Source organism: Balaenoptera acutorostrata, chromosome X (genome assembly GCF_949987535.1).
Source record: "Balaenoptera acutorostrata chromosome X, mBalAcu1.1, whole genome shotgun sequence".
Taxonomy (NCBI): domain Eukaryota; kingdom Metazoa; phylum Chordata; class Mammalia; order Artiodactyla; family Balaenopteridae; genus Balaenoptera; species Balaenoptera acutorostrata.
This window is the reverse complement of record NC_080085.1, coordinates 61,555,643-61,580,230: the sequence shown is the minus strand read 5'-3', so window position 1 is coordinate 61,580,230 and position 24,588 is coordinate 61,555,643. Positions and strand designations below refer to the sequence as shown.

At 53.7% G+C, this 24,588-nt stretch overlaps 2 protein-coding genes across 4 annotated transcripts in view; both read right to left on the bottom strand.

Annotated features, from left to right (window-relative positions):
- Positions 1–4,146, bottom strand: part of GJB1 (gap junction protein beta 1) — a 44,467-nt gene extending 40,321 nt beyond the window's left edge. Inside the window, exon 1 of the mRNA XM_007183611.3 lies at positions 4,068–4,146. The gene's annotated coding sequence lies outside the window, so the exon portion shown is untranslated. The remainder of the gene's footprint in view (positions 1–4,067) is intronic.
- Positions 1,447–23,471, bottom strand: NLGN3 (neuroligin 3). Of its 3 annotated transcripts, XM_007183613.3 has the most exons (8): positions 23,349–23,471; positions 20,145–20,801; positions 19,449–19,508; positions 15,451–15,510; positions 13,727–13,876; positions 7,367–7,552; positions 4,068–4,857; positions 1,447–3,427 (listed from the first exon to the last, which is right to left on the bottom strand). In XM_007183613.3, the coding sequence occupies exons 2-8, from the start codon at positions 20,599–20,601 to the stop codon at positions 2,584–2,586; spliced, it is 2,547 nt and encodes an 848-aa protein (XP_007183675.1). In that variant the 5' UTR covers positions 20,602–20,801; positions 23,349–23,471; the 3' UTR covers positions 1,447–2,583. The 3 variants fall into 3 exon arrangements, with proteins under 3 accessions (XP_007183675.1, XP_007183676.1, XP_007183677.1); XM_007183614.3 differs by lacking the exon at positions 19,449–19,508; XM_007183615.3 differs by lacking the exons at positions 15,451–15,510; positions 19,449–19,508.
- Between the last annotated feature and the right edge of the window lie 1,117 nt (positions 23,472–24,588).

Genomic DNA, 24,588 nt, shown 5'->3' with positions numbered 1-24,588 from the left:
TGTCATATAGTAGGTACTCTACAATGATTGAATGTTACTTCATCAGCTTCTTCCTTTCTAAATTAAAAAAAAAACAAACCCTAGTCCTTTGGCACATTGTTTTTGCTCTTCTCCAGACCCTCTGCAGCTTTTCCACATGTGCTGAAAATGTGTTGACCAAGGGCAGACCCACGACTGTTTTCAAAGGCCTAACCAATACTAGGTAGAGTGGAGAAAGTTGAGGACCATGAGAAAGGTCATATGTTGCTGGACTGCATTCTAGATCTGTTTCTAACACTGTGACATTGTGCTTTTCTGAGCCCATTTACCCAATTATAAAAGAAGTGGGTTGGACTACATGACTCTGAGGTTACTTCCAATTCTAAAAATTCGGACTCTGATTACTTCCCAGTGACTCCATACTAAATTTTTGTTATTATATGCTAGTATTTGAGTTAGGTTTGGAAAGAAGGAAGGAAGGGAGGGAGGGAGGGAGGAAGAGAAAGAAGAGGGTGGGAGGGAGCAGGGGGGGAAGAGAAAACCAGTTCTACACAACGGACTCAGACTCATTCAACTCGTGACCCACCCTGCCAGCCTCCCCCCAGTTCTTTTTTTCTTTCTTAACTAACCTGGGTCAAGTCAATCACTGCCCATCTCTCTCGTCCCCACATACCATATTAGTATGTTAGTCCTCGATTTTGGTCTTTGTACTACCTTGTGTTCGTCCCCTCTGAACATCATCCTGTTGTGTTGGTTCATCTCCCTCATTTTGTCAGGGTCACTTTGAAGAATTCTATTCCTGGTTTCTGAGGTGTCAGCAACCCCGCCCAACTGTCACACTTGATGAGCAGACTCCTGGTTCAGTCCTTCAAGTCACTGAGAATAATACGATACCATAAGGCTAACTCTGCGGAGCCCACTGAATCTGTCCCCCAGGGTTGACAGGGAGCCACTGATCACGATCCTGGAGAGGAATGCTCCCAGAGCCCCAATGACTCCTCCAATTCGAATTCACAGACCAGGAAACCAGTATCTCTGGGGAGGAGAGGGCCCCCTGCTCTGTCAGTCACCCAAGGCCAGGGAGTCCACATATCTGATGCTGCACTGGATTCAGACACGAAAAAGAATTTCAGCACGTTAGAGGGCAGACCTCCTCCCAGCCCCCAGTCCAGGACGAGGGCGGGGTGGTGGCAATGGTGGCAGTGGCAGAGGCAGCGGCGGGTGGTGGCGGCGGCAGCAGAGTGGTGCAGTGAAGAAGGAAGTGTTTTTTTTGACGTTTCATTAGGAGGCCCGAGGTGCTGAGAGAAGGCTTCAGCTGCAGGAACCCAGAGCGTTGGCGGGGTAGGGGGGTGGGGACTGCAACTTGATTAAGATTGGAGAGGCCTTCGTGCAGGGGCCGGTAGTGTGCTGCCCAGACTTGTATCAGCTTAAAGGCACAGGATGCAGAGGGAGGCGCCCTGCCGGGAGGTCTGTTGGGCAAGGCCTGTGCAAGGGAGGCAGGTTGGGAGTGCTAACTGGATTTTTTATTTTTATATCAAGACACTGTGTTTAAAATTTTTACAAAGGACAAACTCCGTGGGTTTCCGTTAGTGTTTTAAGAACTTTTCTTTAAAAAAAAAAAAAAGCCAACAACAACAAAAAACACCACCTTTTTGAAAGAGAAATGACAGACACAAAAGAGACTCTGTAAAGAAAATGGGGGGAATTTCTGATAGCATTACCCCAAGGACAGAGGCAGAACCCAGATTGTACCCGGGGCACCGATAATCACATGGCCTCCACAAAACCTCCTTCACCAAATCTGCAGTCCCCTGCCTGGTCTAGCTAGGCCGATGCTCCTGGCCTCTGGGGGACGCAGGTCACCCTGTGGTCTCTGCAGCCCTCCGCAGAGATACAGAGGTGGCTGGCAAGTTGCCCCCTAAGGCCCTCCAACCCCATCCAGTGAGAGCCCCTTCCTCCTTCTCCCCATGGTTTTGCTCGAACCTGTTTCTTTCGTGGGGGCCATGTTCCTTGGTCGGATTGTGTGAGCACTGGGAGTTCCAGAGCCAGAGAGACCTGGGCCTGGAGCCCTCCCTTCCGGAGCTTCTTTGCACCCACCGGTTGGAGAAGCATTTGTTCCAAAATTTTTTTTAAAAATCAACAAAAACAAGACCCGGAAAAAAGACCAAGTCTGGGGGAGAAAGAGCTACTCTGCTCTTTAAAGCTCCCAAGTCTGGAGTTGGTCGGTGGTGCAGTTCCAAGAGAGGTGGAAGGCGAGCACCAAGGGGGTGTCCAGCTGGTGCTTCAGGCTCCCCAGTAGTGTCTGTGGTCAGGCTCGGGGAGCCGGCTTCAGCTGCTGTTCCACGGGTCCTCAGTTTCCCAAGGACTCGTTTGCGTCCCCATTTGAAGGGTTTGTTCAGGTTTACTTCCTTATTTGTGTTGTTGCACATGCGGGTGCATGCCCACATCTGTCTATGTTTGTGCAGGTGGGTCTGCTGTCGGGTGTGGGTGCGTGCGTATACATATATGTGTGTGTGTGTGTGTGTGTGTGTGTGTGTGTGTGTGTGTGTGTTCGTGGATCCGGGAGGGACAGAGCTGGGATATATGCTGTGCTCTGGGCTGCAGCTATACCCGGGTGGTGGAGTGTGAGTGGGGCAGCCCGGTACTGTTGAACCCTGCGGCAAAGGTGTTATAGGGGTGCAATGTCTGCAGCCCCACCAGGGAGTTGGGGATCATAGTGATAGTGTTGGGGGTCATGAGTGGGATGTCATCAGGGGAGCGCCGCAGGGTCAGTGTGTAGTCGGGCAGTGCAGTGAGGCGCAGGGTGTCATGGGGGGGACCCGCCTCACACTCGTGGTGGGTGGGGCCCAGCTGCAGTGCTGCCAGCTCCTCCTCGGGAGCAGCTCCCAATTCAGGAGCCCCAGCTCCCCTCTGAGGGCTGGGCTGCCGCAGGGGCTCCTGACGCCGCTTGTCCTTCCGATAGTAGAGGGCGGCGAAGGCCAGGACATTAAGGAAGAGGAGGGAGGCCCCCACGGCGATGGTGACGCTTAATTCAGTGGAGTAGTCACGAGGGTTCTCCACCAGGAGCGGCCCTGCATCCTGGTCCCCGTTCCAGGACCCTTGGGCGTTCTCGTTGCTGTAGGCGGGGGAGATGGCTGGCCGCTTGGTGCTCCAGGTCTTGCCATTGGGCCTGCGGGTGATGTGGGAGCTGTGGGTGGTATCCGGGGGCGGCACTTTGGTGGTTGTGGACGTGTAGTGGAACATGTCATGCAGGTTGTATAGGTGGGGCACCAGGTGTTTCCAAAAGGCCACCTTAGTGGCACGGTAATGATCGCGGACCCTTGGCTTCAGGCCGATGTGAAGGTAGAGCTGGTCTCGGGGATTGTATTTGGACCAGGCCACTTCCTCAAAGCGGTTGGCCTTGGTGTGAATGAACTTGGTGTCCTGGGGGACCGGCTTGTTGGGATCCCTGAAATACCACATGGAAATCTGGGGTCACCACTCTACCTAGACGAGGAAAGGGCCCAGGATTCTTCCTCTCACACCCAGCCCTAAACCCCTTTCCCAGTCCGAAATGTCCCACCATTTCCATCTTTTTCAGGGTCCTTCCCTCTGTCCATACCCCTCTTTGTCCCCAGGCCTTGAACTCCTATTGCCCATGGCATCATGGAAAGCATCTCATCCTTCCCTGTGCCCATCCTGTGAGATCAACCTATAGGACGCTTCTTCTTCTCACAAGCTACAGAGCACCCATCAATCTTTTCAGCTGCCCAATTTTTCCGAGAGCCCTTTAAAAGCTCTTTCTGAATGTACTTTATTCCCACTTCACATGGCCTCTGACCATCTAACCTTGAATCCCATAGCTCTGCCAGTAACTCTCACTCCTGCTCAGTCCTAATGCTAACTGAGTTCTGAGCCTCAACAAAATTTTTAAGGGAAGGAAATGGCATGAGAGACTAGAAAGGGGGACGTAGGAAGAGGGATGAAGGGGTTACCAATCAAGATTTGGGGACTGTCTTAGGAAGGGAGATGATGGAAGAGGTTTGGATAGAGGAGCAGAGGGGAGGGCATGCTGGGGCCCCAAAGAAGAACCCCCAATTTCTCCTTACCCGGTCTTGGCAAAGTTGGTCCAGTAGGTCATGACGACAGCACTGAGCATAACGTCATTCTTGGAGAAGTTGCAGGGGAAAAGGTCAGTGGGGCCTACCATAGGGACACCGAAAACGTAGGGTACTTCATCCCCATGAGCTGCGTCTGACCAAGCAGGCTTCATGAGGCTCTGGCAGTGATGGTAGAAGGCGTAGAAGTAGGTAGGCGAGCCATAGCGGGCGTGCAGATCAGCTGTCACCACTGAGGGCTCCACCCACTGGTGGTCAGTGAAGAGCGCCACCAGTGTTTTACGGCGGGTCTCAGGATTGTCACGGTCTGCCCAGTCTGTGTACATGAACTTGATGGTCTCCCGCAGGGTGTCCTTACCCTCAGGATAGCCGTACAGATTGTCCACAAAGTTGGAGACTGAGTAGTCAAAATCAGTGCCAGAGACACCATCCTCAGGGTCCACCACCCCTTCCACAAACTTGAGCCCCTCACCCTGGTTGACACCTAGCATGATGTCATAGTTGAGGAACTCGCCCTGTTCCATGAGAATCTCCGGGTCATCAGGAATGACATCACCGTCAATCACGGGGCCAAAGGCCACATGGTAGCGGGCAGGCTGGATGTCCTGCTCTACCAGCTCCTTGGCACTCTTTTGCCGAAGACAGTCCACCATGTCGACGGTGTCTAGCACGTTACAGCCTACCTTGTCTGCCAGCAGGCTGGTGTACTTCACCGGTTGGTAGTTCACAGCCCAGCTGGACAGAGCAGAACCACTTTGGATGATGGCCCTCTGGAAAAGCCCTATAGAAAATAAGCAGCACCAGGTCAGATCTGTCGTGTCTCTCACAGCCTAAGCCTCCCTTGCTTGTCCCTGAAGGACAGATCGAACACCTCATTCCTTTGTTACTGAGGCTGCCCTCTGGGTTGAATGGACTGCAAAGGACGAGTAACCCTTTCAGCTGGAATGATGGGTTAGGACCAGAGGAGGGGCTGTTGGGCTCCTTTCCTGACTGGTCCCCTGCCTGCTTCTTGCTTCCTTATTCTGCGTGATGGTTGGTAACTTGGGGGTTAAGGAAACGCCAGGAAGAATTAACCCCTTGGGTCCCAGACATCAGCTTCCTTATGCTCCCTCTCTTTATCTCTCCTTGTCTTCCCCTCTTGCTTCCTGCCCAGCTGGGCCCAGCTCTGTGCCAGCACACCACCAGGGAGCTGGCGCTTCCACCACAAAGGGGTCTTTTTCATGAGAGATGAGAAATGCAGGCAGGAGAGAGCCTCACATTCTGGGAGTTTAGGGAAAGATTCCCGAGGGCAAAGGCCCTATGGTCTGAAAGTCTCCAGGGAACGTGCCCTCCCAGGCTGTAACCTCCACAGACACTTTCCTTTTCCTGAAGCTACTGCTGCCTCAGATCCAGATTTCCCCCTAGGTGAGAGGGAACCAGTCCCCCAAACTCAAAAAGTAGATGATTCTTCCCCCCTAGAGAAAAAGGTATCATTCTCTCTCTGGCCCCAACATTTCCAAGTAAGGGAGAACCTGGCCCTCAGGTGCACAGTTCTGTTCCTCTAAGAGAAAGGGAGTTTACGGGACTTCCCTGGTGGTCCAGTGGTTAAGACTCCATGCTCCCAATGCAGGGGCCACAGGTTCGATCCCTGGTCAGGGAACTAAGATCCTGCATGCCGCATGGTGCGGCCAAAAAAAAAAAAGAGAGAGAGAGAGAAAGGGAGTTTGCATAGGTGAAAAAGAGAGGGAGAGAAATATAGATGAGTACTTAAGTGAGCCTCACTTTTTGAAAGATTATTCTCCATTAATCAGTTACAGAAAAACAGAGAGAATAAATCTTTTTTTTTTTAGATTTTTTTAAAAAGTCTTTATTGAATTTGTTACAATATTGCTTCTGTTTTCTGTTTTGGTTTTTTGGCCACGAGGCACGTGGGATCTTAGCTCCTGGACCAGGGATCGAACCCGCACCCCCTACACTGGAAGGCAAAGTCTTAACCTCTGGACCACCAGGGAAGTCCCAAGAGAATAAATCTTTAAAGTAGCCAGGTCTCCAGGGACACAGGCCCCCTATGAGACAGAGAATAGCAGCACACCAAGAAAGGCCTTCTCCTCCCAGGGAAATAGTCCCTAATCAGAGGAGGCACCGTTCCTCTTTCCAAACAGAGGCACCCTCACAACTAGTCACTTCACCCTCCTTGGTGGAAAAAAAGGAATTCCTGTTCCCGTACTGTCACCTAGAAACATACTCTAAAGGAGGGATGTACATCCAACATTCCCTACATCCCACCTTAGTCTTCCCTCACGGAGTCCCTGGAGGGATAGAGACAGAATTTCTAGGTCAGAGAAGGTGATTTTTGTCCTTCAGAAAGACAGGCCTTCTTCAAAGAGAGACTGCAAGTCTTCCTGTTAGAATATCACTAACTCATAAGGTTGATTTCAGTAAAAAACTGTGTCCTCTCTTACGGCTTTCCTTATCTTGGAGAAGGACACTTATTTTGGGAAGATCTCTTCTTTGTGAGAGGCTCATCTTTGCCTCTCAGAGGTAGAAAGGGCTCTTATAGTCCAGAGGTGGAGAGAACACTTCCTGCTGAGCAAAAAAAAAGGCCCTATTTGGCCCCCTTGGAAGGGTCACTGGCAGGGGGACCCACAGCAAGGAGAGAGGTTTCCCTTCGGGCTAAAAATGAAAGTCTCCCTTAGAGGGGGTTGTACAGCCCGGGGGCGGGAGAGGTCTGGTCTGGAGTCTGATAAGAGCTCGTCATCCCTCAGACAAAGCCCACCCGCAGGTTTGTAATCTTCACTTCGGTCCCATCTCCCCCCCCCCGCCCCCCCCCCCCCGCCCCCGCCGTCAAGGGCAGTTCCCGTCTTGCACAGACTTGTCCTTCAGCAAGAAAGGCAGAGAATGTTTCTTACACCTAAAAACTAATTTCCACTCTAGAGCTCTACCCGAAGTCATGTGTCCTTCCCACACGGAAAGATTTCCCCCCTCCCAAAAAGAGCCGTTGTCCTTCAGATAGACATTCTACTCCCACGCTCCTCAATAAGACTCCCACATCAGGAGAACATTCCTTTCTCAAGATGTAAATGGGATTCTCTCCTTCCCTCTCTCATAGTGGGAGAATTACATCTTCCCCTCGAGAAACATTTCCCTTCCACTTCTCCCCAAAGGGACACCGAGCTGGCAGGTGAGGGCTGCCGACTCCCCTGGATGCTCCTGGGACATGGAACTGGGCACCCTGGAGCCTGGAGGGACTGGGGCTCAGGGTCGGTGGCCAGCACTTGTCTAGTTCCTGTTTCGTTCCAAGAGCTACTCACCCTCAGAGTGATGCGACAGCGTGAGGAGGCTGACACAGGACGCGCCAATGCCCGAGCCAAAGACGGTGATACGGCGGGGATCGCCACCGAAGAAGGCGATATTCTCGCTCACCCAGCGGAGGGCCTGGATTTGGTCAAGGAGCCCATAGTTGCCCTTGGCAGCCTGATCGCCAGTGCTCAGGAAACCTGGATTCAACAAAGGGCACGAGGACAGTGAAGGTGGAGGGATGGAGGATTTGGATGACGGTGACAGTTGGGGGCATGAGGACGGAGGATGAGCATGCAGCGCAGCTCTTTCCACCCAGCTAGCATTAACCATTGCTCCGTTCTGCAAGGACCAGCGCCATCACTATAGGAAGGATCAGCTTCCTACCTCCCACCCATTCTCCAGTTTGGAAGGCGAGGTCTCCAAACCATTCAAAAGGGATGCATCCAGCTGGGAGACTTAAACTGCAGGAACTGCAAATGACCAGGACCCAGCATCCTCTGCCCTGATGTACCAGCCGGGACATTACCCTAGCACCTGGCAAGATAGAGTGGAAAGAGCAGGGACCCTGGAGTCAGTTTGGTTTGAGTCCTGGCTCTACCACTTACTGGCCATGTAGCTTTAGGCAAGTTATTGAGAATCTCTGGGCTCTAGTTTCCTCTTCTGTAAAATGGGGATAAAATACTTCAAAGGGTTGTAACAAGGATAAAATGAACATAAGCATCTCGAATATGCTCAGCACGTTACACATCTATAGTTACTTCTCTTTCCCCATCCTTCTCTCTCTGGAGGAAGTGAAGATCCCAAGAGGCTACAATTCCTAAGCCCTCCTTGCCCCTCCTGTCCAAGGTCGTCCATTTCCACTTCCTTCCAGGGTCTCGGATGCCCCCTTCTCTTCATTCTCATGGCAGGTCCTCACTTCCCCCTCCTCCAAGACCTAATGAATCGAAAACTCTGGGGATGGGGCCCAGCAATCCCTGTGTTTAACAAGCTCTCCAGGTAATTCTGATGCCTGCTAAAGTTGGAAAACCACTGGGTTAGACCATCTTTTTCGTCTAGTGGAGAAATGGGGAAGTCAGTGCAGTGCGGTTACCACAGAAACAGGTCTTCCTGCCCACCCACTGGGATTTGCTGCTGAGGAGACATGTCACCATGGAGACTACCTTCCCACCCACCTGCTGGGATTTGCTGCTGTGGAGACTTGTTGCCATGGCAACTACCTTCCCGCCCACCTGCTGGCTATCCCACAGAGATGTCCTATATTCCCCCCCCACCCTGCTTCCATTTTAGTCTGATCTTGCTGCTTCGTTTTTTCTCTCTTCCCTGATCCTTAGGCTCCTTGGAAGGCTCTATCTTCTCCTGCCCTAGGCTTTTAGAAAGGTTCTTTCCAAGTGGGTAGCTGTGGTGCTCCTACACATTGGAAACCTATACCTGGGTGAGTATTTTTTGACCCCGCAGTTAAAAGCTCATTTGTAGCCCCTGGGATCAACTTTGTGGGAGGCCATGTTTGAGGAGGCTCCCTCAGCTCACGGAGAGTTCTCTGACGGTCCTGGTAGTCCACGGGCAGAAGCTGAACTTAAACAGACTCAAGCAGGCACAAGACCCCATCACTGTCTTTCTTGAGTCCTTTTGTTTCTAGTTTCTGTAAAAGAGCTCATTTCACCCTCTTCAAGTGTGTTATTAATTTACCTTTGGTGCAATTAAGTATGTAAAGTACTTAGTTATTCCTCCCAGGACTTAGTCACAAGCCCTCTTTAGCCCCAGGTTCCCGATGAAGAAATGAGAAGGAATTAGAGAAAGCCTGAATGAGGATGAACGGAGGAGCTCTTGTTCCTCTAGACAAGAGAACCAGCTTCTCCTTTGCCTGGCTCATTCACAAGCTGAAGTTGCTCCTGCAAGTCTTAAAAAAGTATGCTGACCGAGATCCATCCCAGCTGTCCAAGCCCTGCGACCCTCCAGCAAAAATCACTATGTGTTTCTCTTAGCCTGCCTGTCCTCTCTCCCTCCTCTCTCCTTCCCCCGTTTTCTCTCTTCCTTTTCTCTTATTTACACAATAGCAGACTTGGCTTCAGTCTTTGCCAAGGTATCGTTCAGTGAAATGTGTCAAATACGTCTGTCCTAACCAGCAGGAAGAGCCTGCATTTGGATGCAGTAGATTTCTCCAACATGTACCAATTTCCTGGGTTAGAAGCAAAGGTCTGAAAGGGCTGGGTGGAGGATTTGACCATCACTCTCTGCTCCCTCAGATCCCACAAACCTCAGGATAAGAGGCACTAAAGCCTGTGGATGACGTCATGCCAACCATCCTACTACAAGCGTCCTGCTTGAAGTGCTCTATCCAACAGGCTCAGGCAGATGATACAGCAAACGTCGCCGACCAGAAGCACACAAAAACCTGTCAGTCTGGGAGAGCGGTCACTCGCTACTAGCTCCCCAGTAACTCAGTCACCCACAGAAACCATGTGAGAATGAGGGCTGAAACACCAAACTCCACAAACTGTTAGAGCAAATCTGAGCCAGTCTCCCTGGGCCCAAGTTTATACTGCAGTGCATGGTAAGCTGCTTGTCAACAGAAGACGGGGGAATCTGGCACATTGTATCAAAACCAGGTATGTGTGTCACCCAGGGCTTGACATTTACCAGGTTTTCAGTTTGCCTGAAGGGTACCTGAGCAAGAATGTAGGATTAAATTCTGAAACCCAGAATAAAACTCAGCAAGCCCCTACTTCCTCAGCCCCAGGGATATCCACATCCTGTACCCGGCTGGGGTCCCTTTCTTTTGTTGGCCTCAAGCCCAGTGGGGGCTTCTCCAATTATAGCTACCCCTCTGCCTTGGATGGGATCCGTGGAATAGCCTGTTACATTCTCCAAATACATGAATCACCAAGATGTCTAAAGAAGCACCTTGGAGGAAACCGTCTGTTTGGGCTCAGGGCTCAGAGAAGCTGATGGGGGGGGAGGGTGAATGAATGCATATAATTGAGGTCCAAAACTGGCCACCTGTTCTGGGATGTTTTGGGAAACAAAACAACAAAGCCTCAGCTCTACAGCAAAATCCCCAAGATTCAGGGACAGACCCGTGTTCTAAATCTGGCGCCAAGAGACAAAAACATCTTGAATGTACCCAGAAGCCAATCAGTGGCTTATTGATTACATTTGTGTTCCAGAGCAGGCACTAAAGGGTACACAGGAAGTGGTGGGGAACTTCTGGCCAAATCTCAGTTTATGGCTCCTTCTGAGGTTTGGGTAATATTAGTTTGATCATTAACTATTTAAGCCCAAAGAATAAAAATCCTACCCCGAGATGTGCTGTTCTGGTTATCCAAACGAGAGGAGGTTATAAGGTGGTGGCGGTGGAGTCTTTTAACCTGAATTTCATGGATGAGTTTCAGTGGGATCCATGAAATAATTTCTGTAAGTGTGTGTGTGTGTGTGTGTGTGCGCGCACGCGCGCACACACACACGTACATTTTTTGGGGAAGAGTCCATAGCTTTCATCAGAATTTCAAAGGGGTCCAAGACTCCCCAAAAGGTTAAGAACTTCTGATATACAAGCTTAAGGATTAGAGCAATTGAAGGGTTGTGAAGTAATCAGCAAACCAGGATATCATAGGGAGGGCTCGCCAGCAATAATAGCCTTCTGTGCAGCCCACAGCTCCCAACCGACACTTCAAATCCTGAGTCTCCTTTCTGCCTCCTTTCTGTGTGTCACTCTTATCCTCTTTTCTCTTTCCCGTCCTTTCCTTCTCTTCCTTATTTTCTCCTCTCTTTTCCCCCGATGCTCCACTCTCTCTTTTCTTTCATTCCTACCTGGTCCGATCATTTGGAACTGAAGCATATTCTTAGTATTCTCCGTGCTTTCCATTGATCTTTAGAGACTGGAGCTTTGTGTTGATAATTTTTGAAAGCAACTGAGTTGAATATTTTCTGTCACTCTCATTTAGAAAATAAAGTAACACAGTTACTTCTGGCCTTCAACTACCACGCACGTGTGCCTGTGTACCTGTGTGTGATTACGTTTGTAAACGCATTACTCTTCAGGAACTATGCAGCCCAAGTATGTGGGTTTGCAGGCACCTTCATGGTACCATTTTTACTGTCAGAGACTCAGATCCCCTTTCTCAACAGGACAGAACAGCTTACAGAACAGAGCCTTGCCATGATGTCTGTGGCAACTCAGAGAGACAGAGGAGCAGTGGCAGAACCATGAAACCCAAAGCCCACTAGACCGTGGAGAGGCCAGGGAGACGCCCTGCATACGTCACACCCAGCATCAGGATGCCGCTGAAGGGAACGCAGGCTCCACTTTTTTCAGGGAATATCATTTCTCTCGTCTGAACTCCCAAAAGGTGTCTTGCTATCCCACATAGTATTAAGGGGAAGTCAAGAGAAGATTGCCTTTCCATGTACGTAGATGCACCCAGAAGTGAAACGCGGCTCTGGGACCTCTGGGATGCCAATTGGCAAAGCCAAATACTCAAAAGCAAATTAAAATAGGGTCCTGTCAGCCAACAAGCCCTGGAGTAAGCCGTGCCTAATTGCTCATTCAGCACCCAGGCCTGCAGACCTGAGAAACAGCCCAGACACCCACTGGGACTCAGGACACCAGCCCTCCGGGCAGGAAGTTGGCTTCTTTGTGCCACTCCAGGGCTATGGGGCCGTGTGTGCCCTCGGAGGCCTGGGTGAGCATCTGAAAGGGAGCGAGGCCCTGTGTGCTTGGTCGCCCTCTCTGAGGCACTTGTTTACCTCAAGACCTTGGCCACAGTTAGGCATTAACAGTTACCAAGGAAGGCACAGGGTAGAGGGGCAGCCTAAATCACCAAAATAAGCGTGTGGGTGACAGAGTAGGAGTGGGGAAGGGGATATGGGTATGTATCAGGAGGTATTTGGGAAGTAAGTGTGTGTGTGTGGGAGGGAGATGGTGTAATGGATGGGAGTGTATGGGGATGTATGTGTGGAGAGAGTAGAAGAAATGTGCAGTGTATGTATATGGGATATGTAAGTGTGGGGTGTGCATGAGTGTGTATGAGTGTATGGATATGGATGGCCAGGTGTGGGGATATGGATGCACGTATATTCGTGGGGTAGGAATATGTACATATGTATGTATTGGACATATATATGCCAGATGTGTATAGGAAGAGTGTGTGTGTGTGTGTGTGTGTGTGTGTGTGTGTGTGTGTGTGTATGGGTACGTGTATCGGGGTCTGTGGGTGTGTATATAAGGGGAGATGTGTAAGCGTAGTGCATGGGATGTGTATGTAGATGTGGAAGCAGGGAGATGAGGGGTACGTGCGTAGTATCTGTGTACTGTGGCCTGGGGAGGTGTGGACGTGCAGGTATGGCTCCCGCATGTGTAGGGAGGGGAACGCTGGTTCGTGTTTGTGTAGGGAAGGTGAGGGACATACATGTGTGTGTGGCTGTTGGAGGAGAGGTGGAAGTGGGGTGTTTAGGGGGACGTGGATCTGTCCGTGTATGTGTGGAAGGAATATTTGTGTACATTTAAGGTATATATATATGTGGGTTTTGTGTGCGGATGTGGACGTGCAGGGTGTAGGTCTTTGTGTAGAGTGTATTATGGGGGTAGAGGAAAGCGTGAGCGTGGGGGCACATGTGGTGTATATGGGCACAGATGTGGATACAGCGATGCGGAGGGAGAGATACATGGTAACGTGTGTGTGTGTGTGTACGCGTGCATGGAAGGTGAGAGAAATCTGTGTAGATGTGCGGTATGGATGTGGAGTGTAGAGAGGCATCTGGGTATGTGGATATGTGCATCGGGGAGACTATACGTGTCCAGTGTATGGAGTGGTGAGGGAATGTGCATATATGTGAGGGGGTCTGTAGATGTAGATGTAGGGGTCTGTATGTATATGGGTGTGTACGTGTGCTTGGGGGGGTGAGAGAGAAATAGATGCATGCAGGTGCATGTGGGCAGCGTGGACGGTGGACATGTGAGGGTATGTGGGTGTGTGGATATGTGATTGGCTAGAAGGAATATCTTTGCATGTGTGGGGTGTTTAGGGATGTGGGGTGGGTGGGTAGGGATGAGGATAGGACACCAGAAAATGAATCGACTCTACAAAACTCAGCCAGGCAAAAGTCTGGAACCAGAGACCTGGCTGGAGACCTAAGAGAAGGTGTGAAGTTTGAATTGAATTTCCAGTGACATCTCAACATTCCAGGAACGGGGCCTAGGGACACCGTGGGGAAGCCCCGGGCAGTTGGGTAGGGGCTATGGGATAACAACATTGTGGCCATGGTCGTTAGCACCAGCTAGAGAACCAAGGCGGCCTGTTCTCAGCTCCTCAGCCTTCTTTCCTCCCTCCTTGAGAACCCAGGCTTCCTTCTAGGCACCCAGCAGGGAACCATACCTAGCACTCCAACCCGATAGTTGAGGGTGATGACGATGACGTTGCCATAACTGGCCAGGACGCTGCCGTCAATCATGTTGCCTGTCCCTTCCATGTAAGAGCCTCCATGGATGTAGACCATGACAGGCTTAGCGCCACTGTCCCGGATGTCTGCAAGGAGAAGGGGTGAGACACAGGCTGGGTAGGCTGCCCTTCCTCCCCCACCCCCGCCAGCCCTGGGTGGGGGGGTGTGGGCAGCAAAGCTATCCCAGGTGCCAGGACACCACCGCCATCTCTGAGGGCAGGACTCATGGGGCTGTTCGGCCCGGAGCTTGAGCATCAGCCAGAGAAAGTTGGACGTCGGTGATGTTTTTAAAGACTCTGGTTTCAAGTGCCTCCCAGCAGAAGGCAGCCAGGCGTTCCTGATACAGCTAGGTCTACAGAGGCCGTGGCTGGGCCCTGGGGGACAGGGGGAGGGGGGAAGAGAAAGGGCAGGTCCCTTAGCTGGATCAGTGAGTCCCTGCCCCGGGCACCCAGGAGTCCTGGGACCTGACATGGCTTTAGAGAGCAGGGGCTGGGGAGCCCTGAAACCCCCAGGACTAGACCAGTTACATGGAAATACGGCCATTGGCAGCAGCTGGCCCCCCAGTGCAGACAGAGACAAGAGGGGCGGGAATAGGGGGTGGCACAGGAAGAGAACAAGGGAGAATGTGGGGACAGGGGAGTGAATGGCAGAGATGGGGGTGTGTGTATCGGGGGGGGGAGAACCTTACTGACATGGTTTCTCAGCCATGTGCTGGTTTACCCCATTCTCCCCGGGCATCAGGCAGACTTAACTGGAAACACTGGGGATGGGGAAGAGGTGGGGGCAGAACTAAGAATGAGAGAGCCCGCCCCCAGGCGGCTTTAAGATGAAGATGGAGCCTCCGCAGAGGCCACTCAACGAGAGACCTTTAAGCGGCTGCTCCCAAGCCCCGAGCAGTGCGGCGACAGGGCTGGGCGGCCACGAGAAGGCTCCCGGCCTGATCACCTCGACCTGAAGCCTCTCGGCCTGTGAGCTGGACCACACTCTGCCGCACCGGCACAGCCCTACCAGCCACCAGTGGGCCCCCCTGAGCTGTGTGGCCCCCAGGCCAGGGCTGGGGCGTGGAGGCAGAAGGGAATGCCGAGCAAACACAACCTGTTTTCCTGAGGAGGAAGGAAGACTGGTTCAACCGTCACCCAAGGATCTTATGCCATCCACTGACTGGGCTGTGGCGTCCTGGCCTCAGCCCGGTGCTTTGGTCCAGTCCTTGTGGCCCTGTCCTGAACCTAATGCAGCCCCTGGCCCTGAGGCCATCTCTCTCTTTCTGGGCGAAGGCCAAGGAGGTTCTAGGTGCCTCTCCTCGCCCCCGCCCCCCTCAGTCCTGCTTTCTCTCCACTCTCCCTGCTGCTCAGTAGGGGCAGGTGCCCGTGAACCACAGAAGATGGGGGAGGAAGCTGTCTCTGGGCAGTGGGGACCGGGGTGAGGAGGATGCCCTCCCCATGGCTCTGCTCGTGGTCCCCTGCTCCCGCCAGCCGTGTCCATCACCCTGGAACTCCCAGTGGCCGACCAGGCCAAAGATGGATGAACAGCCCCACGGCCTTGTACAGGAACAGAAACACACCAACGGACGGACAGACAGACAGACGGGGCTTCTCCCCATCGAGAGGGGGAGGGGCTCTGTGCCATGCACCAGCCGCCGCGCCCTGCAGCCCCCAAATACCTTCATCTTCATCCCCGTCATTATCCGCTAAGTCCTCGCCCTGTTTCTTAGCGCCGGATCCTGGGGACCAGACACGGGGAGACACAACAGCACAGAACAGAGAACAAAACAGAGAGAGAATTCAAAAACAGCATGACTGCAGTGTGGCCCAGCAAGCCAGCTCTGGGCCTGGGCCCAGGACAGGCAGGAGGGATGGCAAGAACTGAGGGAATGGGTGGGCTGAGGCCCAGACCTTCATCAGGATGATAGTGTTGCAGGCCCCTGCTGTGCTGGCCTCCCTGCGCCTCCCTGTCCCCAGCAGCCTGTCTCAACCAACCACCTTCCCAGTTAGGAAGGAGGTAGCAGCAGGTGGGCCAGGGCACAGAGCCAGAGACCCACTCAGGGGAAGGACTTCTCCCGGGTGGAAGGGGCTGCACGTGTGTACACAGGCAGGCTGAGCTGGAGAGCAGGGGCAGGCACCAAAGGTGAGAGGCGGCATCGCCAGCACGTGTAGATACGGATATGAGCTGTTAGGGCAGAGCCGGGGACCCCAGCCTTGAGCTATTCGGGCCCAGTGGGCAGGCTCAAGCTGGGCCTCAGCTGACCCTGATTCCCACAGGAGAAAATGGGAGATGAAGCTTTCCCTCCGGTCTTCCTCACTGGGGCCTGCTCTGGGTAATGGCAAATGGGGTTCCTGCCCACAGGAACCAGGCCTGAGAGCAGCAAGCATTGCTCTGAGATCGAAAGAGAGCCAGAGAGGGAGGGAGGGAGAGAAGGAAGGGGAAAAGGAGAAAGGGACATGAGAGAGAGAGAAAGAGAGAGAGGGAGAGAGAGAGAAAAAAACAGAGATAGGAATAATGGTAGCAGCTCCTACCATGTACCGAATGGTTACCATGTGCCAGACACTCTACTTCTGCCATACTGTTTGATCCTTACACCCCAATGAGGGAGGGACTATCTTTATTCCTGTTTCACTGATGGGGAAACTGAGGTTCAGAGAGGCAAAGTGACTTGCTTAAGATTGCACAGCTAGGAAGTGCTAGAGATGAGATCCAAACCCAGGTCTGCTTGATTCCAAAGCCCATGGTCTTTCCACTGCACAATGCCACCTTTCTGGGACGGGGGAAAGGGAAAGGAAAAAATAAGTCAGGAAAGAGGTGGAGCATGGGGGAGGCGGTGGTGGAGGGGAGGGGAGGGAAGGAAAGAAAAGAAGAGACTAGAGGAGAGAAGAGAGACGTTTAGGACCTGGGTGAGCGGGCCCCAATTCTCCTTCTCATTCTAAGGAGCTGAGAAGTTCATCTTGAGAACGGCTTTGAGAAAGAGGACCCACCGCCTGGGTGCTAGTCAGTGTGTGGAAACAGAGGTCATTCTGCTGGCACCCCAGGGCTTATCCTCTTGTCTAAGACATCAGATACTCTCAGCCTGGAGGCAGCAAATAGCCCTCTTTCTCAGCTGGTCTGGGTTCCCGTACAGCTATTAATCAAAACAGGAGCCGCCCTCCAATTACAAAATGGCTTTTCAACCAGGGCAAGAGCCCAGCCTGAGGGGCAGAAACTGCCTCCGGCTTCCCGAACCTCCCGGGGCACCTACCATCTTAACACCTGACAACGACGGTACTGCCCTCAGAAACCCTGTGGGACCTGGGGTGTCATCACCCACACAGCAGACAGACCCCCAAACGGCAAGGAATCACCCATCCCTAAACATGAATTCCCTCCAACTTGATGGGGGTGGAGGTTGGGGGACAGGGCATATCTTCCCCAGGAAACCCTTCGCTTCCCCTGGACCCCGACTTAGAAGATGCGTCCCGTTTGCCCCCCTCTGGGAAGGTCCCTGGGTTGCTGCATTGTCCCAGCCTCCTCCGTACAGATGCCTTTGCTCCCTCAGCTTAGCACTCGCTGAGCAACTCCTTGCTGCCACGCCTGTCCCCCACCCCCGGGCCAGCACGACCACCATCCCCCAGCCCAACACTGTGCTGCTGCAGGAGCCCAACCGGGCCAGCCCTGCCTGCCCTGCACACATCACAACCCTAACCACCCCTGGGGACGGGTCTCCCCCGAGGGGCAGACTTTTTAAGTCTGTTCCAAATGGCCAACAGGCCCTGGATAGGGAACTCATTTGAGCAGCTAAATGACCAGATGCCCTCTCCCACGCTGTCTGGAACCCGCTTCCCAGCTCGGCCTGTGGGGCTTAGCTAAACCAGCTGAGTTTCAATGCTAGGCTAGGAGTTTCCTCAGAGTAGCGATCAGGTCTTTAGTTATTTCTAAATCTTTCCTCCACCTCGTATCCCTCCACATCCCAACAGCACCTAGCACGTGGCCTTGCCCATAGTCAACAATCACGATTGGTAAGTGTTTGTTTGAACTTGACTGGAGCGTCCAGTTGGCTCTCTAGCCAAACTCTCAGGACTGGACTGGACTGGACTGCCCTAGGCTCTTACTGGTGCCCTGGGGGATCATTGCTCCTAGGAAATGGTTAATGTCATCGCCTCCCCCTCCGCCACCCGAGTAAGCAAGTAACTAGTAGGAGCAGGTTTAAGAGACCCTCTTCCTGAGATCTTTTATACGTTAATGGAACGTTAAGACCAGAATAGTCCCCTACCACCTTCAGATGCAGAAACAGAGGTTCTCAAAGGAAAAGACTTGTCTAAGGTTTCACTGTGAGTTAGCAGCAGAGCTGGGACTCGGTCGGGCTTGTGGCTCCCAGACCCATACTCTTTCTGCGGCACCACAATGCGTCTTCATTCGTGCAAAAACATGTTTACTGATTGCCTTCTGAGTGTGAGGTCCTGGGCTGGGTGTGGGGAGGTGGTGTAACGCTTATCCCCAGGGCAGCAGACCTCACTCAAAGCTTCAGTGAGCATCAAAAGCGCAACAGGCAGATCGCCGGGCTCTGCCCGCAGAGATTCTTACTTAGTAGAGGGCACTCAGCCCCAGGAATCCTGATGACCCCACTTGGGGGAACCCCGCCCTATGATTTCAAAGGAAAACAAACTCCAAGCTTGCCAAAGGGTTGTAGGGACCAGGCTGTGCTTTTCCACTTGTTCCTTAGTCTTACTGTTTCCAATTCGGTTCAACCCATCCACATTTCACCATTTGTTTCAGAGTAGGGGAGGTGGGAATGACCAGATGGGAGTTGCCTCGCATGCTACAGTGGAAAGAACACGGCCCTGAGGGTCAAGAGACCCAGGTTTTGGTCCAGGCCCTGCCACAGACCAGCGACGGGGCCTTGAGCAGCAGCAAGTCACTCCCCTGGGCCTGTTTCCTCATCTGGAAAATTGGGATACCAATTCCTGCCTCATAAGCTTCCACAGAAGTGGGGGGGATTTTCTGAGGTAAGTATGCAAGTACTTTGCAGAGAACATAAAGTGGTATTTGAACAGGAAGAATTATTACATGGGTGGAGGGCGACAAATTCCTCCCGGAAAGAGGGTCAATTTGCAATTCGGGATCTCGTGCCTCCTTCAGAGCGCACACTTCCTGGAGACCCGCAAGGTCTGCCACCAGGCTAGCCCGGGTCACTCAGCTAGGCCCTGGCCAGAGGTGGTGGGCGGGGTGGCAGGGTTGCTGCACCTGGCTGCAGTTTGGTCTAAGCTCCACCGCTGGAGAGTTGACTCTCGACTTTCAACCCAGGAAAGGGCACGGAAGGATGAGCTGGTGGGTCCCTCACCAGGAGAAGGTCAGAGCCTCTGGCTCCATCTCGGCGGCTTAGAGTTTCTCCTGAGGTGTCCCACAGGGAACCACTGGCTCTGTCTTTGGCACACGCTTTAGGGTGGAATTTGGGGCTGGGAAGGTTGGAAGAAATGGGGTTGCCGCTTCTGCTCTGAACCTGCCTTAGGCCACCAGAGCCTTCCTGAAGAGCAGCCGGGGCCCTCGGACGAGATGGAGCTTATGCCTGCTCACCGACCGCCCCCTGAGCCTGGGCTACTTGAAGGAAGGCTGGGTCCTCGGGGGCAAGGGCAGGTGGGCAGGCAGCCCTCCCTCTCTCTCTCTCTCCCTCCCCGCCGGCTCGCTACCTACCTCCTTTCCTACAAATTTTCTTGTTGGGCTTTCGGGCGCATTCCTTGGAAATCCGCTTTACTGTAAAATGAATAAAAAACTAAAAAATAACAGGAGGCCTCTGCCCAGGGGCATGCACCCGCACCCCCCCCAGGCCCCAAGAGCTGCTCTGCAGGCGGCACGTGGCAGAGAGCCTGTCCCACCATCTCCTTGCTTCTGTCACTTACCTTAGTGTGACCCCCGCGGGAGGAGGCATCAGCTAGTGAAAGAGGAGGCACCTAAGCACTGCCCACCAGGCTTGCCCCCTGCCCCCCACACACACCCAGCTCCCTTGGCCACACACACCTACCACCTCTCAGAGCAGGTGGAATGGCGACAGGGGGGCCCGGTGGCGCCAGCATCCTCCCGCGGGCAGCTGCCAGCAGTGACCCATACTCCCCCAGGGAACCCCCATCCAGCACCTGGCCCTAGACCTGTCAGAGCTCTCAGGCCTGGCCAGGCCCCTCCTGGTAACAGTGTCACTCACACATGGGAGCTCAGACAATGCTGGGAGAGGAAAGAACAGGGAGGAGGAAGGGGGAGGCCAAGCAGAGTGATGGTGAGAAGCATTTTCACAGACAGACGGATGCATGCTGCACGGCACACCACCACATGCCAGCCACAAACACAGCGGGGCAGGTGGGAGGCAAGGAGGGCACAGTGCCTGGCCGCACTCACCATCCTCCGTGGGCACATAGACGTTCAGGTAGAGGCAGTCTTCGTTGGGCTCCTGAATGTAAGTAGCGACGATATCCAGGTTGGCCGTGAACCAGACAGGAAGCATGACTTCGGGCACAGCTGTGTGGATGTTCTGAGGGCACACTGGGGGAAAGTGTGTGGCGTTCCGGATGCCCGACCAGGATGGGGGTGGTTCAGGGGGCAGGAAACGTTTCTCGCCGATGGGGGGGGCTGCGTAGGGCACCCCAAGGTATTGGTCCACAGGCCCCAGGATCTCACTGGGCAATGGTACCCGGGCACCCCTTAGCTTCCCAAAGTGAGTATTGACTGTGGGTGCTGGGGCCTGGGTACTGGCCCTCAGCACCAAGCTCAGGAACCACAGGGTGAGGCACAGGCTCCGGCCAACTGTGGGCTTGGGGCTCAGGGACAGCGAGGGCAGGCCAAGCCGCAGCCACATGTTCCGGGCCGGGGGACTGGCAGGAAAGGCAGACTCCGGGGTCACAGCATCAGCCCAATAGGCAGCCCCTTCATGGCCACACTGACTTGGACCTCAAAACTGAGCTCTCGAGGGACACCTACAGGTGCCCGGCAACGTAGAGAGCAGGTCTTCCGAGCACCACAGCTTCAGAAAGGGGACTCCCTCAGGGCCAGACAGGCCTGTGGAAAGAGGGAAGTATGCGTCATCCAAGATGGTCGCAGAGGGCTATGGAGTGGGTCTTTGGGGCCCTGCTGCGCTTGGGCTATTCTCCTACAGTTAGGAGAGGTTTCCCATGCCCGGGGTTCCAGGGACCCTCAGACGATCTCCACTGCCAGTCAGAGCCATTCGCTGTGTCCAGGCCATGGTTGGAAAAGCCAAGGGGGTCGACAGATTGACAGTTGTTGCCACTGCAAGTTGCCAGTCCCTGACTTCAACCCCTCAGCCAATGGAGCTCATCGGGGTCAGCTGGAGCCAGAGTAGCATGTGGTAGTAGGCGATGGGAGAACAGGAAATGGAGCTCAGGCTCCTGGGCACGCTGCGTGGACACTGGGCTCCCAGCCCCCAGGACCCATGACCCCACACAGGGACCTCAACGTCAGGAGACGGTAGGATTGTGAACCTCACTCCAGGACTAAGGCAGAAGAAGGGAACACAGCAGATAGGCAAAGGGGCCCCCAGAGAGACCCCGTCTCCCTCTGGCAGGGCAGGGGGCAGGACAGCCATTCACCAGAGTCCCCAGACCCTCCTGTACGATTCTCAAAGCCCTCACTGCTCCCACATCCTTAAGCCTTGGTTCTTTCTGTCAGCTATCTCTAATTCACATGGGGTGCCAGAGACTGAGGCAGAAAGCATTCTGCCTAGCACCCTAGGCATTGTTGATGCTCAGCCAGTGTAAAATAAACAACAGAGTGCGGGGGACACACACTCAGAGACTCACAGAAATAAACTCACAAACACTGAAAGAGGGAGTGAGAGAGAGCAAGCCGGGACAACAGACACCGTGATGTTCACTCAGAGACATACATTCCAAACCCACAGAGATCGCCTCATATAGTCCCACATTCTGAGACAGAGAGCTTCACAGAGCCAGAGACTCACAGAGAGATACATTCAGAGACACACGCAGAGACTTACTGAAACATAATCACACACACATCGCATAGGTAAATATCCAGAGACACATGCAGCATAATGGTGACACATAGGTGGAGACAGAAACAGAAACAGCAACACACTCGAGGCACACAGGCCTTCTGACAAAACAGTTGTACAGTCAACACATATACACAGGCACACACAGACACTTCCGCATGGACACACACACACACAATGTAGTTTCCCCCTATTTCTCCCGCCTTCCAAGATTGTAGGCCTGCTCCTTTAAGAACTGGCTGAAGGGGTGGGGGGAGGGAGATTGGGAACGCCCGGCAATCGGCCACCGAGAGAGGGGAATGAGAATGTGTGTGTGTGTGTCTCGTGTGTGTGTGTGTGTGTGTGTGTGTGTGTGAGAGAGAGAGAGAGAGAAAGAGGGAGAGGGAGAGGGAGATGGAGGGAAAGAGAAAAAGAAGGAGGAGGAGGAGGGAGGGCGGGCAAAGCGACTAAAGGGGTGGGGGCTCAGAGGAAAAGGGGAGCAAAGTATGGGTGGTTAGATCCCAGACGCTGCCCAGAATGCACCCGGGTGGAGGAGAGGAGGGGACGGGGAAGGAAGGGGTAGGAGTAGGGAGGTGGGGCAGGAGGGAGTGGGTGTGTGTGTGTGTGTGTGTGTGTTGGGGGGGGATAGTCCGCAGCTGAGTTCACACAATCCCCCCATTCACCGTCTCCATGGCAACTCCGGGGCACAGACCGCTCATTCACACGGCTTCCCCGCCAGCAACCCCCCCACACACACCATTAACCCCCTCGGTGCCGCCCCTCCCCACAAATTCCATTAACCCTTTCAGGATGCCTCCCTCTCCAGTAACCCTTCAGTACCAAATGCCATTCTCCTTTGAGTCAATTTCCTGCAGCCCCTCCCCCCGTGAACACCTAGACAAATCGACCGACCCCCAAACGCCCTCTGTACCCTAGGACCCACTGTGAGTCTTCAAGGCCAAGATCTCCATCCTGGTCCAACTTGCAATTTGGGAGAAGACAAGGGGAGGCGGCAATGCCGGGGATTAGAATGGCATCTGGGGGTACTTTCTGGGCTGGAGCAGTATTGAGCGAAGGGCATTGTGCAGGAATGGACTGGTGTCAAGAACTGCAGCATTGGGGGCTATGCGGGTTCGGAATAGTATTGGGGGACGGAGCTGCATTGGAATGGGGGAGGATAGGATAAAGGCCTCCATTGGGGGGGGGCTGCAGAGAGTGGGGGAGGGAGCCTGGCTGTGAGATGCTATGATGGAAGAGGGATGGGGCTGCACTGCGGGGGAGGGGGGACTGGCAATGTACTATACAGGAATGGGGCTGGGGGCCTTCAGGAGGGGTATTTTGATGAGCATGCGGGCCGGGCTGTGGAAATAGAGGGACCATGGGCGGGAGGATGATAAGGGTGCGGGATTCAGGGAGGAGGTGGAGGAGAAAAGCGGGGGAGGATTGGGGGGTCAGGGGTGCTGATGGAGAACGTGGGGTTGAGATGGATGGGGAGCACTGGCTGGGAAGTGGAGTACCCCAGGATTGGGGGGGGGATAGGATCGGGGCAAGGTATGGGCAGCTAGAGGATGAGAGACCGGGGCAGGCGGCCTCACCTGTTCCCCGGGCTGTTGCGAGCGACTGAACCGGGCCACGGACCACCCATATCGCCTCCAGGCCAAGGGCTCCGCACCCGAATCCCCGAGATCTGCTCTCCGGCAGCCTGGCTGCTGTGCCCGCGCACCGAGGGGGCGCGCTGCGCGTGCCCGGACACGGGGGGGCGCGGTCCCTGCCATTAACTCCTTTTGTGCCAGAGATGGCTCAAGTCCTGGGGCATGGCCCAATTCCTCCCAGGCTCAAGCACGCTCTCCTCAAGCTCTCTCCCCACCCTCTCTCTCACACCCCTCAAGTCACAGTCAGGTGATCTTCCGGGACAGCTAGTCCAAACTTTACCTGCAAAGCTTGAGACCTTGAAACAAAGGGAGAAACTGAGGCACTGCCTGCAGGAGTCCCCAGTCACACTCCACGAAGACCCACCTCCACCTCACTTGGCATCCCTCACCTCTCCTCAGCACCAGCACCACTCAAGCAGCAACCAGGAGGTGTGTGTGTGGGGTGGGGAGGCACTTTGCCCTCATCCTGTCACTTTCCCAAAGGTCAATGCTGTTCCTTTCTGCTGGGGCATGTCAGACTCAGGCTGTCAGTGTGCCAGTTGTCGGACCATTTCAGTCTCTCCCCTCCAGATCTGGCTGTCTTTGTGTCTTGTGTTTCTGTGTGTAGTGCACCTGTCCAGTTTCAGTAGCCCCCCACCCCAAGCCCCTCTGAGTGTCCCTTATCCCAGCCAAGCCTCTACCCCTATAGCTCCTCAGAATGTTTCTGTCAGGATAGGAAAGGGCAGAAGAAAGCTTCAATCGTGTTCAACTTTACCCTGTCAGGGAGTTCCACTCCTTGTATACACAACTCTTAAACTTGGTAAGTCCCGTCTGAGCAAGGGCTTCATGGACCTCAAAGAGGGAATTTTTTTTTTTTGTAACTTGGGTATTGACTGGTGCCCCTGGTTTTACCAGCACACTTGACACTTCCCAGTAATAGAGTGCAACTATGGCCTGGACGGTATCCTGAAGTTGTCAAATCATCTGGTACCACCCACTCACGAGGCTGGGGCTGGCCCTCTTCCAGCTCCAGCCTGGGCATACCAGAAGACTCCATGGTAGTAAACCAGTTGGCTCTCCTGGATAGCCTTAGATCTAGGGCCCCAAACCTGAAGGCAAGGGGGCCGAGAATGGCCCCGCCGCAGTTCCAAACGTGACCCTGGAGCAACAGTTTTGAGTTTTCTCTACTGTAAAATGGGAGTGA